General features: G+C 33.0%; 1 protein-coding gene and 1 pseudogene across 2 annotated transcripts; both read left to right on the forward strand.

Annotated features, from left to right (window-relative positions):
* Window positions 1-2,498: 2,498 nt before the first annotated feature.
* LOC114711063 (SOSS complex subunit B homolog) lies at window positions 2,499-3,856 on the forward strand (annotated as a pseudogene).
* Window positions 3,857-15,484: 11,628 nt separating this feature from the next.
* On the forward strand, window positions 15,485-16,954 carry LOC114711046 (SOSS complex subunit B homolog). Of its 2 annotated transcripts, none has more exons than XM_028895408.1 (2): window positions 15,485-15,569; window positions 16,434-16,954. In XM_028895408.1, the coding sequence occupies exon 2, from the start codon at window positions 16,456-16,458 to the stop codon at window positions 16,867-16,869; it is 414 nt and encodes a 137-aa protein (XP_028751241.1). In that variant the 5' UTR covers window positions 15,485-15,569; window positions 16,434-16,455; the 3' UTR covers window positions 16,870-16,954. The 2 variants fall into 2 exon arrangements, with proteins under 2 accessions (XP_028751241.1, XP_028751236.1); XM_028895403.1 differs by having other exon boundaries at window positions 16,443-16,954.
* The last annotated feature ends 47 nt before the right edge of the window (window positions 16,955-17,001 follow it).

Here is a 17,001-nt window from a genome sequence, read left to right on the forward strand (position 1 = left end):
GGTAATTTCACATTGTATCTGAGCAGAGGTGAGTTATAAAGACTAATCTTGTGTGTCTTGTGCAGGTGCAACCTGAAAACACTCACATACGAGGAGAGGAAGGCTAAGTTGGTAGCAAGTTTGCAGGCTCTCAACTCTGCAGCTGATGCTGCTGAAGACGATGAGGATGATAAGAAAGGTCTTTGCAGATGGAGCTCAAGTACTCCTTATTCTTTTTTGCACCAAAGCATGCTAAGAACTTGTGAAATTTCGTTTTTTCAGAATCATTTTCCCAACGGTTTTGTTGCCTTTCTTTGTTCTTTCTCTAGGTCATTAATTTTGGCTCTCTCATTTAGCTGGGATTCTTATGTTACAATTTGTCTTTTTGTTTATGCAAGACGATTCCTTTCCCATAAATTTAGATTGTTCTCGTAAGCATGCTTATATTTTTTTACTTTTTTCTTTGTCTGGGACTTAGTGCCCTGTTAAAAAAAAAATTAGATTGTTCTAATAAGCATATTTGATTGATTTTTCTTTGTGAAAAAAAATTAGTGACCATGAAATTTCTATATCTAGTTGAAAAAAATTTGATTGTTCTAATAAGCATATTTGATGAATTTTCTTTATACAAAATAAGTAGTCATTAATAATTCTTGTAATGCATATTACAGAATTTCACTTTCAAAAGTTACTTGCCAAACATCATGAACTTTTCCAAAAATTAACCTTGACCTTAAAATGCTTGAGACGGGAGAGGAGTGTGAAGGCGATGGGGAGGTACTGTGCTTATACTATAACCACCCCCCTCTCATATCTTTGTGTTTATAAGGGTGGTGTTATTTTGTTGTCATGCTTCATAAGAGGACTCTTCTGTCGAGCCTCCTGATACAAGCATCATATTTTCTACACAACACTTAGAAATTGGTTTTGATTATTGATGCTTGCTTGGTGTGGGAATGAGAAACGAACAGAGAAGAAAACAAAATGGGAAGTGTACTTGCCATCGCTGAACTGTGGGGTGATATTGCCAGTGAGATAGCCCCACGAAATTTTGGGCCCAGAAGCTGCTTGTGACAGTGAAATAGGTAAAATTGCCCACTCTTTTTAGTGCTTGAATGATATTAGACTAATATTGTGTTTCGTCTTGGTTGATCTGGAGTTAAAAGAAATCAGTCGTGTCTCTGAACTGGTAAAAATTGGGTAACATTGGTAAAATAGGTAAACCTCTGTTTGAACAGTAAAAATGTTACCCAATTGCCCATTGCATACGCGCAAAATGTAACGAGTTTGATCATGTCCTACAAAAAGTGGTAACTCATTGACTATTGCTTAAATAGCACCTGAAATTGTGATCTGAGTTGCTCTATATGAGAGATAAAATGCAGGAAACAAAACGACAGTATGTATGGAGAGAGCTGTGAGATGCTTCAATCATGGAGAGTCGTGAACAAAAAGAGCTTCGTTGAGATGTGCACCAATGAAAGCTGTGAACAAAAAGGTCTACGTTGAGACGTGAATCAAAGAGGGAGGTGCACAAAAAGAGCTGATTGGAGGAGAGCTGCGAACTGCCTTCAGCGTAGCTGACTTTGTGAATCTATGTTGAGATGTGAGACTGCAATTGTAAAATGAAAAATAAGGATGTTGTGTATAACATGAAATGTTTGTAATGTTGTACTTGGAATTTATGGAAGACTTCAATTATTTGAATAAATTTTGACAGTCTCAGTCTCACTATTGTTTTCTAACCCCAAAACCAGTCTAGCATAAAGCGATACAGTATTGCCAAGCTTCTTCTAAATGATCAAGCTCCATTGTCAAATCATAGTATAATACACTGGAAAATAGAAATAATACCCATCACATAACTCCCCAGTATTACTCCATACGGAATTTTTCAAAAGATACCGGATATCCTAAAAGTGATTTTTAAAAACACTTTTTTTTTATAGATTGAGATAAAATATCGTAAAATTACTTCTAAAATTATGATTTGGTTTCTATTTAAATATTTTCTTAAATATAACCTGTAAAAGTATTTAATGATTTTTCATTTTTGCCCTTCAAAATGTTAGAGAGTCATCCAGGAAACAAGTTTTACCTATTTAGCTTGTTTCCTCTTTGGGCAGAATGAAAAAACCGACAAAAAAAAAATCTTGGGCAGATTTGAAAGGCGCTTTGAGCGATCTCTTTCGGTAGAGCGTGTGGGGAAGGGCAAGTCGGCGTCTACGATCACCGGGTTCGGTAATCGGCGAGAAGGAGCGATGATACAGTGCAGCTGCAGTACGATGGTATCCCTCACCGCCGTCGCCGTCGCCGTCTCCGGCTAGACATCACCACTGCTCCATACGGAAAGATTTCATTAATTGAATCCTCATCCTAGTTGCCGAACCATCGCTTGAGCCCTCACTTGTTCAGCTGATTCTATCACGACCGACGATTCCCTGCATCAAGAACTCCCTGGAAACGTCGGAATCGCGGCTTCGTCGAAGAAGGTTGGATACTTCACACTCAGGTCTCGAATATCGATTTATCCGAAATTAATTTAGTTTGAATTCCTTGCTGCATGTTGATTTGGGATTAGACGAAAATATTTTAGATAGTATTTTGCGTGTAATGATGCAAACTTTTCATCGAACAAGTTTGTTTTAATTTTATGGATTACCAATATAAAGTCCTTGTCAAACGTCGCAGAATGGTTAAGATGATAGGATTCAAGCATAGCTGGTTCAAGCTTTTAAATTATGGGGGATGTTTAATGGCCTGGAGTTAGGCAGGCATATATCGAGCATCAATGTCTCTCTGACTTGTCAAACACAGATACACTATACGTATTGAGGGATAAATCTCTCGAGCATAAATGGATTCCCTCTTAATCACATTACGTAAAATTGACATAGGACATTGAAATAGTGGCCAATTGAATCAGTGAAGTCTTGAAGTGAGGTTTTGAGTTTGCAGATACGAATGTAACAAGGTTTTTATAGACAAATAGATTTAGTTTTTCTGCCGTTGATCTTTGGTCTGGCTTCAATTATTGTTTCATGATAATTGAAGAAAAGTTCCGTTGTTAGAATTTTGGTTAATGAACTATTGTAACAAGTACCTTTATACGTTGTGTAGATTGAGTTAATGTATTTTAATTTCCATCTCATTTCATCCTAACACAATGTTAGCTTTATCAACTGCTACTCAACTGTTACAATGCTTAACATGCGATTGTGTCGATGTACTGTCTGTATGCAATTATAAGTTATCCTGGTTTTCTATTGCTGAGGTGCCCATGGTAAGGTTATATACTCTGAAACATAATCTCTCTCTCTTTTTCATGTCCGCTAATGAAGTTATTTTCCTGCAAGTTCTTGCAGCAAGGAAGCATTGATGCTGCTTCTCAAAGAGATAGTGCCTGCAGCACAGAACAACATAGATACAAAATTTATACTTTTGGAGAAAGGAAGGACAACATTAGAAGGGCAAAATAAGACATGCTTGGCACTTGTAGCTGATGAGACTGCAGCAGTTCACTATCAGTTCTGGGGAGATGAGTGTGACGTATTCGAGCCAGGCGACATCATCCATTTGGCCAATGGTATTTTCTCTTACCACCGTAATAATCTTGTACTAAGGGCAGGCAAGAGAGGGAGAGTAGAAAGGTAGGAGAGTTTACTATGGCTTTTGTTTGAGACACCAAACTTGAGTGAGATTCACTGGATTCCTGACCCAAATAATCCTAAAAAATATGTCCAGGAATATGTAATATCTCCACACTCCCGTGTTTTCCCTCCAATAACTTAAGTAATGAGCACTTTTATTGTCATGAACTTGTTCTCCACACAGTTCAAACCAAATCTCTGGGCTGATAACTTTGCTTTTGCTTTAATAGCTTTTAATGCCGTTGAGTTGTTTCTATTACATAGGCACTTATGGTCTTAATGTTGAATGAATATTTAGTGGCTCTCACAGAAATCATTTGCTTTAATAATTAATGATGTTATTGAGTTGTTCCTGGTCCATATCCGCTTCTATGTTCCAAATTAGATGGGGATGTTTACGTTGATAATTATACTGTTGATTTTCCCGAATTACAAAGTACATAATAATAGCCAGAACAGATTAATTTAGGCATTAATCAACCTCAATCAAATCCTACTTTTCTCAAAGATCATTTCATAATCGAATTCAACCACATGAACTAGAGGTCGAACATGGTCGTTTTATTATGCTTGATGATTAATTTCTTGTCAGTTATATAGGCAATCTGAGAACATTAAAGGGAAAAAAAACTGTAATTTATGGGAGTAAAATGCTGTGAACTGAAGAAAACTATTACTTCTGACAAATGAAATATATTATTCCCTCCGGTTTTTAATATAAAACCTATTTTGTGATGTGATTTGCCCTACAAAATAGGTTTTATATTAATAACTGGAGAAGTATCTTCAACCTTAAATATAAGATTTGTTTTGAGTGTTTTTCCCTCCCAGCTCCAGTCTTGTTCTCTCGGCTCAAATAAAGCCCATGGTTTATCAACATCGTGCTTCCTCATTTCCCCATTGGAAGGGATTTTAGATACAAACGAGAAACATGCGGCCGTTACAAAAGTCAAAGAAATAACAACTAGCATTTGTGGAGGAGAGGGAAAATCAAGCAACCACGTGTCCATCAGAGACACAGTTTTGCTGAATAATTCCTTCCATTACTGAACAAGCTATTCCGCAGTTCCCTAATGAGATCATTCAATTACTATACGCTTTGTGGATTATATAGACAATCCCTAAACGTTGCTTTTAAAAAAACACACATCAATAGACCAAAACAAAAATGAAATTAAGCACGAAGAAATCCTTCACGTTTTTATACCCTTTTATTAACTTTTTATAATGGGAGACCAATGGAATATAATATATATATATATATATATATATATCTTCCCCCTTTTAGGGATTTAGTTAATTTTCCTGTTAAAAAAAGTTGTTTTCTTGGTAATATGCTTTATTTTCATCAACTATACTGAACGAGGCTACTTTTTTTGGGGGGGGGGGGAGAGGCGCGCACACAACGTGATCGGAGCCCCCACCTTTTCTTGTAACAATATTTTAGGGTGCTTTGTCTGGATTCCATAATTAAGATCATTTATTGATAATATTTTCTGGATTCGAACGCACTAAATCCCCAGTTGACACAAGACACATAAATTTATAGATGTTTTTATTCTTTTAGATGTCCAAAGGAAACGGGTGAAAGCCCAGTGTATGGATCTTTTGTTAGTGTCATTAGGACCTGCCGTTAAAGATATAAGGATTTATTTGAAACTGCTTATACTAAGTGCTTATAAATATATTTATGTAAGTTAAAGATAAAATTCTCCTTACACAATTATTTTGTACTCCCTCCGTCTCATATTATAAGCAACTTTGTATTAGATTACGTAGATCAAAGTAATAGTTAAAATTGGTTAAAAACAATAAATATGAAAAAATTGAAATTTTTCTCTCCAAAATACCTTCATTTATGATGGGAGAATTATGAAAAAGAGAGAATAGTAGTTGTTGCTTATATTATGAAAGAGAGAGAATGGGAGAATTATTTATTAAGGATAAAATAGGAAATTTGTTATAAAAATTTAAGATAACTGTTAAAAGTTGATTATATTTTGGGACAAGGTGAAGATGGTAGTTGTTGTTTATAATATGGGACAGAGAGAGTATACATAAATTACAATTAAAAAAGTAACTTTTGAAGAATCCTATCGCACTTCCAAACAAATAAATAGAAAGTGAATAAACACATGACAAATGATTTTTTTTTTAATAAAGACAATATGATACAATCATAGTTTCTATTAGTTTTTTTATATTAAAGAGGGGAGGTATAGGAAGTAGTAGTTAATAATACACGCATAGAAAGTGAATAAGCATGAGAATTAATACAATCATTAGTTAACAAACATATAATATACTCATCATCTGGTCTATTTATAAGTAACTTCTAATATTTTTTTACAGAAACTAATGAAAAGCTTAAACTTTATAACTTTTATTTTTAAAATTCAACAACTTTTAACTTATCCTTATTTAATACTCTTTTGGTCTTATTTATAAGGCACTTCTAATGTATTTCACATAGAACAAGGAAAACCTTAAACTGTATTAACTCTTCATTAAAATATAGTAACTTTTCAACTTTATCCCTATTTAATATATACATCTTTTAAAAAAATAACTATCTATACTATAATAAATGAAGGACAATATAGTATATTCATGGTAAAAATTTAATGAAGTGACTTATAAATAAGACCAAAAAATTTTTTCTCTCTGCCCTATAAATAGGACCAGAGGAGTATACATTATATTTCATTAAAAAAATCAATATAATAATAAATGAAGGATAAAATTGTATATTTATACAAAATTTTTTTTTTCAATATCCTATAAATAGGATAAAAAAATCTTTTCTCTCTATTTTATAAATAATACTAGAGGAATCATGAATAAGATCTCACAAGTTACAATCACCGCATCACAGAACCATCACAGTCGTCTATTCTTTTTTTTTTTTTTTGGGCATGTGTGTTTTTACCCCAAAGAAAGAAAGAATTTTATTAGAAGAAACAAAATCATGTCTGAGGAGCTATGGCAGAGGGGAAAAGGAAACTTCCCGCGTAAGAAAGCGCAGATATACGCCCGCCAAAGCTCTTGGGCTCTTCCTGCGCTGCGGCCTGCGGGTCCAACGTAGCTCATTTTTAAAATTTCAGCTTTCTTGACTGTACCCGTGTTAAAAGAATAAATGTGTTTGGAAAGTGCCAAAAACAATTTTAGAACGAATTTTGTATCTCACTTATATACTTTGAACCCAGTAAAATCGTTTCTAAAATTCTAGTTTGGTTTTTATTCAAACAGTATTAAAGAGTAAATGAATAGACTTATGGCTTGTTTCAATGTGTTGAAAATGTTTTTTTTAATCATATTTTGGTTTTTTTTATTGTCTCTTGAGATTTTAATTTTTAGGTACAAATCATATGTCATTTGATCCTGGATATAAGAGTTAAGTAATATGTTTTTTTTTTTGTTTTAAATATAAAATTTCAACTTATTTTATTTTTTAAATTTATATTTTTTTGACCTTGAATTTATAAATTTTATTGGGCGCCAGTCGCTTGGTTGAGCCTTTAAAAAAAAAAGACAAAAAGTATTTTTATCATTTCACTGAATTTTAAAATTTCAACTTGGAAATAACTTCTCTCTATGTCATTTCGAACCCTTAACTTTCTAAATTGGGATATCATAAATTCAATCTTCATTATTTTCCATTTTCCCTAACTTTTTTCCCCGTTTTTTATTTCTTATTTCTACTTTTATTCTGCTGCAGGTAGCATATTTTCACCTTTTTTATTCATTTGAAATGTTATTTTGTCATTGCTGCATTAAACAGTCAGTTGGGGTTTTTGTGTGATAGCTGGATTAACTTTATCCTTACTTTATATATATATATATATATATATATATATATATATTATACCTCATATGAATAAAGTCAATACAATAATAAATAAAAAGTAAAATTGTATATCGATACAAGATTTTTTTTCTTAGTGCCCTATAAATAGGACTAAAAATATCTTCTCTTTGCCATATAAATAGGACCAGAAGAGTAATTAAGTTAGTTATTTATAATAAATAGGCGTTATCTTATCTAAAATATCCTTATTAATTATGTGCATTAGCTAGAACTATTTTTTTAATGAAACTTTAAACATGGACAAAAAATGGATAAATTTAAGAGATAAATTAGATTGAGATCTTATATTAAAACTAAATTAAATATCAAATTATCTTTTATATTAAAAATTGACATTATATATATAAATAGAGATACACAATGTAAGCTTTGACAAAATTTAGAGTATCAACGTTCAGTTAGTGATTGGAGAAAAAGCTTTCCCTCTCCCTTATTTTTATTTTGCGAGTGTTTAAATAAAACCAAATTAATTTTAACAGTAATTTTACAATATTAAACAGAATTTTATTTTGATTTTTGATGAAAAACCAAATATGGGTCGATTTTGTAAAAAGAATTAAGTTTTATCTTGACAATTAAATTTAAAAGAAAATATATAGCTGAACAAATATTTAAAACTTAACATGTTCGCATATTTTTTTATTTAGGGAAATAGCTGAAATTTTTTTTCACTCGGATAGCCTCTTTTTATTAAATGGAAAAATAAACTCGTTTGGGCGGTCAAGGAACGACTTCAACTATCTCCATTCTCGTCTTTGGCAAAATTTACAGCTAAGGACCCTATTTCATCCCTACTGGCCTTTGAAGTTGTGGAGCGAATTACAGTATAGGACCCCATGTCACCGCATCCCTTGCTCATTTCCTTTTCGCTTTAAATCTTCTCCCCATAAGACAAATATGAGTCCATTTTTTGAAAAGAATTAATTTTTATCTTGATAATAAATTTTAAAAAATTATAGCAGAACAAATATTTAAAACTTAATATGTTCAGTAATGTTTTCTTTTTCAAATGAAAGAGCTGAAAATTTTTTCACTCTGATCGTCTATTTCTTTTAAAAGAAAAAATAAACTCGTTTGGGTGGTCAAGGAACGACTTTAACTATCTACCTTCTCGTGTTCGGCGAAAATTACAGCTAAGGACCCACTTTCATCCCCACCCCCTTTGAAGTTGCGTAGCAAATTTCACTATACGACTCCATCTCACCACATTCTTTCCTCATTTCCTCTCTGCTCTATATCTTTTCTCCCGTGTGGCAAATATGAGTTGATTTTTTTAAGAAGAATTTATTCTTATCTTGCTAATAACTTTAAATGAAAATATATGGCGTAACCTTATTTTCATTGGAAATGAATATATTAACAAAATGCACAGCGGCTTATAAACCATAAAGCACAAGGTCGTCCGTTTTTCCCTTTCACACTCGGTCCTGACCTTTGCGTCACCTATTTAAGGCCTTAAGCCAACAACATCTTTTGTTTTTTTCCTTTGGCCAAATAAGCAACCGACATCTGGAATGGAGTTAATCCACTACCTTTTCTATTTAAGGACCAACGTCGAACACTAAGCATTGTACCTGGTTTCCCTTGCGCTAGCCAGTATGGTTCTCTCTCAAACTCATCATCTTCCGGCACCGACGTCGGAGGTGCAGTTGCAGATCATCAACAACACCGATGACGACAACATCCATAGAGAGAGCTCGGTTTTCCATCTTCCAAGGTATTGTTTCTGATTCTTCTTTCTGCTGTGTATATTTATCACGATGGACAAGTCACGTCAATTTGTTTGTCCCTCGCTACCACATTAAGCATCACATCCGCAGCTATTTGCACTTTCTTCATCAGTCTTTTTCCCTGTTCTTCACTACTACTCCTCCGGTCCTTAATATAAGACCCATTTAACTAATTTGATTAGATTAAGGAAGTTAGGTAAGTTAGTTAATTATAAGAAATGTGACATGTTTTTTCTAAAATATCATAATCATCTTTCTTAATACCCCATCTCTCTTTTTTACTTGATCATGGTTGAGGGAGTATCCATAGGGGTAATTTAGAGAAAATTGATAAATATGAGAAAGGGGTATTATATTTAGGACCAAAACCAACTCAAGAATTGGGTCCTATATTAAGGACCGGAGGAGTACAAAAGTTTATTGAGTCCTTGTCTCCAAGTGATGTTAATTATTTTTGGGTTTAGCTCTGTTTTCGGTTAACAAAACAGAGGTGAAGAAGGCATGTCCACCTGTTTGTTTTCTTCGAAGTTCCAAAACCTCCCTGCTCTTGGACTGCTTCCCAAGCCTATAACATCAACCGTAAACCACCACACAACTTTAAATATCAATCTATTACCAGCTGAGCAACCTCCTATTCTTTCTTCTATCTTTTCATGCTTAATCACTGTCGCTCTGTCCACGTTGAACCGATCAGCAACTGCCCGCTCGTTGTTATTTTATAAGTTTTAATTTGAGATATCTTAACATCTAATGCATATCTTTCAACATTATTTTTAATTATTTCTCTTTTATCATATTTTTTTTATGTATTCTCTTTTATCCTATTTTTTATTTATTATAAAGATATATTTAAAAATAAAAATATATTTGTATACCAGTTATTATTTTTAACTAATTTTGATTAATTATTTATTATACGCGAATTGATTATTTAAAACCTAGAAAACAAATGAAAATGCTGATCCCGAGTCCAATTACGCAAAGTCAAACTATTTTACGGTGACAGCCAACCGCTTTTGGTTCCAAATTTTCGGGGTTGCGAAAGATTGAGCATCCATTTGGATTAGCGGCGAATAATTATGATTTTCGATAATCATGAATTTTATGAGTGATACTGGTTATAAATAATAATAGTTAATCATGATTTTTTTTGGATATTTTTTTTAATAAGTGATTCTAAGAATTATGATTATACTTGATTTTTATTTATTAAAATCACTTATAGATATATAATTACTAAAATGGGTATGAAGTTAATAAAGTTGTTTACATTTTCATAATTATTATATTTAATAATAAATTTATTAAATATAACTAATAAATGACATGAATATTTAAATATTATTTTTATTTTAAAAGTATTATTATTTAAAAAAAAAATTGACCAGAATATTATTATTTAAAATAACTTACAAAATTTATGTGTAGTACAAATATTAAATAAAAGACCCCGTATAAATAAGAAAAAATTTGAAGCGGTTTAGGTTAAAAAATTGTAAGCAAAATATGTGGAGATAATATTTAAGGAAAGATTTTCGGAGATTGTGGGAAAGTAGATTGGAGAAAATTTAGTTGTTGAAGATTGATTAGAATTTTTCAAGCATATAAGCTATTCCTTATTACTTATCCTAAAAATACAGTAAAAAAATAAAATTATGATTTATCAGGATTTTATAAAAATTATCTAAACAAGATAAACATGCTTCATAATCATTTATTTTGATTTAAAAGAGCTTATTTAAGATCTCTTCACTTAACTAAACAGGCTCTGATTCTCTCAAACTATGGCTTATTCCTTTTTTTTTTTTTTAATCAAGGCATAAATGTTTATTTGAAGTTTTTATTATACTACCTCCGGTCTTTAATATAAGACCCTATTTGACTTTTATTTTGATCCTAGATATAAGACCCTAATTCACTTTGTCTCTCATATTTATACATTTTTTTTTCCAAAGTAACTCTTCTAATAATAATAGTTCTAGTCAATACACTTGATTAGTAAGGATATTTTAGAAAAGACAACACCTATTTAGAACAAATAACTAACTTAACTTATTTTCTTAATCTCCTCAAATTAGTCAACTGGTTCTTATAGAACCAGAGGTAGTATCAAGGAAGGCTCTATGGAAAGTCAAACCTCTCTGGCACAATTGTTTCCATGAAAACAGAATCTCAAGCGTCAAACCGTCAAACACAGAGATGGGCCGAAGGTTTTTTTCTTAAAAAAATTTTTTGGTTTTGTTTTTGGCAATACAAGTTACGATTTATTTAATACTATAAAAAAATTGCTTCCAAATTATAATTACACCTAAGATGACGAGGTTTGTGGTTGAATTTTTTTAAAAAAATATATTTGCGTAAATTAAGATAAAAATCTTTTTACATATTTATTTTGTATATCGTAGAATTATTTTTAAAATTATGGTTTGGTTTCTACCCAAATATTCTATCATTTTATTTTCAAATTTGGAAACGAAAACGAAAACAATAAATAATTTTTAAATAAGTAAATCAAATGACCTTTTTTTTTTCGCACATGTTTCGAAAACTATACCAGAAATAAAGGAAATTTTTTTTTAAAACTTACGTGAGCAATAAGTTATGCGATATTTAAGATCTACTAGTTTTTCCCCCAGAAGAACATTTCTTATAATTTATTCCTTCTGTGTGTTCATTTTCCAGTGAATGCGAGCGGATCATTGTTGTCGGATGGGCGTCAATGATGTTAACGCTCGGTTTGGTTACTTTCGGCTTTCCTTGTATTGGTAATTATTGAATTTATCCTTTGATTTATTATTCAAAATCATTGAACTTAGTTTGTAAATGCATGCTATTTATATTTTTTAACTTTATACCTTGTAAATTTAATTCAATGAGCTTGGTTTTATACTTAAGGTTAAAATACATTTAACATCCCGAAAAAATTGTGATGTAATTTTACTTCTAAAATACTTAAAATAGTGTCCCATTTCCAAATGTTTGTTTGATATTTTGACCAGAATAATTCCAGGCGGCATATGAGATAAGCCGCTGACGTGTCAAGTATCTTCTTTTCTTACTGGTGCTCCTTCTTCCTCAGCACACCCTCTCCCTCTCCCTCTCCCTCTCTCGATGGGCTCGCCGCAAGTGCTCTGTGAAGTGGCAACATTTACCGCAGAAATTTTAGTTCCAACGCAAGTGCTGCCAAGGAAGAAAGTTAGAAATTCATGCGGGAGATATGTATCGGTAAATCTAAAGCAAAGAAAGAACTAAAATGAAAAAGAAAAAATTGAAATCTGGTTAAGAAGGATCGAAGAGGGTAGAGTTAGATGGATAAGTGGAAATGGTGACTGATCCGCAGAAAGAAAAAGGCCTCTTTCTCAATCTTCCACTAGGCACAGAAAAAGGATGTAGCCATGGACCTTCGATAGTGCAAAGCCGGCGGCTTTAGCTTACGATCAAGCCGTGTTTACTATGAGGGAACTGGCAGCGATGCCAAACTTCCTGGCGGAGAGGGTGAGGGAGTCTTTGAAAGAGATGAACTTTGGGTGAGAATAGGGTTGCCCCCCAGTGGTGGCTATGAGGAGAAAACACTTGTTGAGAAGAAAGGGGAATGGTAACAAGAAGAACAAGGTGGACGGCGAAGATATCAGAATAGATCTTGTGGGTGGTTCTGGAACATCTTGGTTCAGATTAGGTGGAACAACCCTTGATTTCTTCGAGGAATCTTGGGCCTTCATAATTTCAAAAGCCCATCGAAAGAGGGAGAGAAGGAGGGCCGAGGGAGAACCTTGACACGTCAGCACCTTATCTCATATGCCACCTGGGATTATTCTGGTCAAAATAAAGCTGACTAAACAAGTTGACGGTCAAATAAACGGTTTGGATACGGGTGCACAATTTTAAATACTTTAAAAGTAAAATTGTACTGTAAATCATTTTAGAACATTGAGTGTACTTGAAAAAATATTTTAAAATATTAAGCGTACCTTAACCCTTATATTTATTTATTTTTAGAATGTTGGGCACATCTTAATTCTTATACTTACTTATATATTATTTTATTTTCTTGCAGATTCACAAGAACAAGACTTCAACAAAGCATTGATAACGTATATGACAATGTTGATCTTAGAACTGGGAATCTGGATCCCTATGTGCATGTATATATCTCCTCCTGAAGGTCGTTTAACGAAGACAAAAATTGTTCTTCGTGCTTCATTTGTGATTTTTAATCATGTTTCAAATATTTCAGAACAAATTACATCATCAATCTCCTATTTAAATTATGGTAAAGCATTTATATTCATCAACCTATTTTGCGGAGTTGTGAGTTTTTTCATAATTTCTGCTTTGTGTTGGCTCGACATTGATGCTGAGACGAGAGGCGGCCTTAAATGGGAACACCTTCCACTTGGATGCAACGCAGTGCTCTCTGCAACTACTCTGAATATATCAGTGTTCCAGCTCATAATCAAGAGAAGTTTTCTTCATATTCCACTCTTTGCTGCTCTGAGGGATGTGATAGATTTGATTGACTTCATTATTAGGGTGGTTCGTAACAAAGAGATGGCTTAGAAGATCGAGGGTTAACTTTAAACCCTGTTGTATCATGTTTTTATGATAAATAATTTTGTTCTGGCCCCAAAGAAGTCAATTTTATTAATAATGATAATAATAATAAAAACTACACGCAGTAATAGCCACTTCAAGGGTGAAAAGAAAAAAAAACTCATAAATACTAGACTTACAATATACTACCTCCGGTTCTAATTATAAGACCCAGTTGACTTATTTGAGGAAATTAAGGAAGTAAGTTAAGTTAGTTATTTGTAATAAATAAGGACTATCTTGGAAAAAAATACATAAATATAAGAAACAAAATGGATTAGGGTTTTATAATTAGGACCAAATAAAAAATTAAACAGGATATTATATTAAGAACTGGAGGTAGTATCACTCAACAAACCTAGAATACAACCAAAATGATGGCATTTATTTTGTTCAGCTTTGCATGGTTTGATTAAAATCTGTTAAATTATTGCTTCTTTTCCAATATCATTATCAATATGAATTTAATTCTTGACACTTTATATCATGTCTAATTCACTAATTTATGTATTACTTGTTAGGAAGTTGTATGCAATTCAACCCAACCAAAACAAAGCAGAGGCCAAAAAGATAAAATTACTTAAATATATGAAGTTGGAATATCTAGACCTCATATATCTGCGTATTACTTATTAATTAGGAAGCGGTGTGAGACCAAGCGATGCTTAAGAATTTTAAAAAGATAAAATTACTTAAATACATGAAGAATTTAAGAGGTCTGAAGAAATTAACCATCCAATAATTTTGAATTTAAATTTTTTACTTTATAACAGTCTCAGTCTCACTGTTGTTTTCTAACCCCAGAACCAGCCTCGTTAACATAAAGCAATGCACTATTGCCAAACTTTTTCTAAATGATCAAGCTCCATTGTCAAATCATAGTATAATAGCAGAAATAATATACATCACATAACTCTCCAATATTACTCCATAAGGAATTTTTCAAAAGACTTTTTTGATTTAGGAGTGTTTAGATAGGAAAAATCCCAAAAAAATGACTATTGAATTTCAAAATTCTAAATCAGTATTCGTTACTATACTTATAAAGAAAATGACTACATTCAAAGAGCAAATGACAACTCATTTTTGTAGTAATTCTTAATTTGACATTTTGAAATTCAGTAGTCACTTTTTTGGGATTTTCCCGTTTAGATATCTCTAAAGTACTTTTTAAGAATATTTTTTTTTACAAATCAAAATAAATTCCTTCATATATTTATTTTGTATATTATAAAATTATTTTTAAAATCAAACTTTTCATTTAAACGCTTCCTTAAACATAATCTGTAAAAGTATTCAATGATTTTTCATTTTTGCCTTTCAAAATTTTAGGAGTCATCCAGGAAAAAGTCTGACCTATTTAGCTTGTTTCCTGTTTGGCCAGAATGAAAAAACCGACAAAAAAAAAAACTCTTGGGTCGATTTGAAAGGCGCTTTGAGCAATCTCTTTCAGTAAAGCGTCTGGGGTAGAGCAACTCGGCGTCCACAATCACGGGGTTCGGTGATCGGCGAGAAGGGACGATGATACACTGCAGCTGCAGTACGATGGTATCCCTCACCGCTTCGCGGTCGCCGTCTCCGTCTCCGGCTAGACATCTCCACTGCTCCATACTGAAAGATTTCAGTAATTGAATCCTCATCCTAGTTACCGAATGCTTGAGCCTCACTTGTTCAGCTGATTCTATCACGACCGACGATTCCCTGCATCAAGAACTCCTTGGAAACGTCGGAATCGCGGCGTCGTCGAAGAAGGTTAGACACTTCACACTCAGGTCTCTAATATCGATTCATGCGAAATTAATTTAGTTTGAATTCCTTGCTGCATGTTGATTTGGGATTAGACGAAAATATTTTAGATGGTATTTTGCGTGTAATGATGCAAACTTTTAATCGAACGAGTTTGTTTTAATTTTACGGATTACCAATATAAAGTCCTTGTCAAACGTCGCAGAATGGTTAAGATGATAAGATTCAAGCATAGCTGGTTCAAGCTGTAAATTATGGGGGCATGTTTAATGGCCTGGAGTTAGGCAGGCATATATCGAGCATCAATGTCTCTCTGACTTGTCAAACACAGATACACTATATGTATTGGAGTATAAATCTCTCGAGCATAAATTGATTCCCCGTTAATTACATTATGTAAATTTGACATGGAACATTGAAATAGTGGCCAGTTGAATCAGTGAGGTCTTGAAGTGAGGTTTTAAGTTTGCAGATGTGGATGTAACAAGGTTTTTATAGACAAATAGATTTGGTTTTTCTGCCGTTGATCTTTGCTCTGGCTTCAATTATTGTTTCATGATAATTGAAGAAAAGTTCCGTTGTTAGAATTTTGGCTAATGAAGTATTGTAACAAGTAATTTTATAAGCTGTGTAGATTGAGTTAACGTATTTTAATTTCCATCTCATTTCATCCAAACACAATGCTGGCTTTATCAACTGCTACTCAACTGTTACAATACCTAACATGTGATTGTGTCGATGTACTGTCTGTATGCAATTATAAGTTATCCTGGTTTTCTATTGCTGAGGTGCCCATGGTAAGGTTATATACTCTGAAACATAATCTCTGTCTCTTTTTCATGTCCGCTAATGAAGTTATTTTCCTTCAAGTTCTTGCAGCAAGGAAGCATTGATGCTGCTTCTCAAAGAGATAGTGCCTGCAGCACGGAACAACATAGATGCAAAATGTATACTTTTGGAGAAAGGAAGGACAACATTAGAAGGGCAAAATAAGACATGCTTGGCACTTGTAGCTGATGAGACTGCAGCAGTTCACTATCAGTTCTGGGGCGATGAGTGTGACGTTTTCGAGCCAGGCGACATCATCCATTTGGCCAATGGTATTTTCTCTTACCACCGTAGTAATCTTGTACTAAGGGCAGGCAAGAGAGGGAAAGTAGAGAAGGTAGGAGAGTTTACTATGGCCTTTGTTGAGACACCAAACTTGAGTGAGATTCATTGGATTCCTGACCCCACTAATCCTAAAAAGTATGTTCAGGAATATGTAATATCTCCACACTCTCGTGTTTTCCCTCCAATAACTTAAGTAATGAGCACTTTTATTGTCATGAACTTGTTCTCCACACAGTTCAAACCAAATCTCTGGGCTGATAACTTTGCTTTTGCTTTAATAGCTTTTAATGTCGTTGAGTTGTTTCTAATACATCGGCACTTATGG

Source organism: Neltuma alba, unplaced genomic scaffold, assembly GCF_004799145.2.
Source record: "Neltuma alba isolate B1F8T4 unplaced genomic scaffold, ASM479914v2 tig00001768_pilon, whole genome shotgun sequence".
NCBI lineage: Eukaryota > Viridiplantae > Streptophyta > Magnoliopsida > Fabales > Fabaceae > Neltuma > Neltuma alba.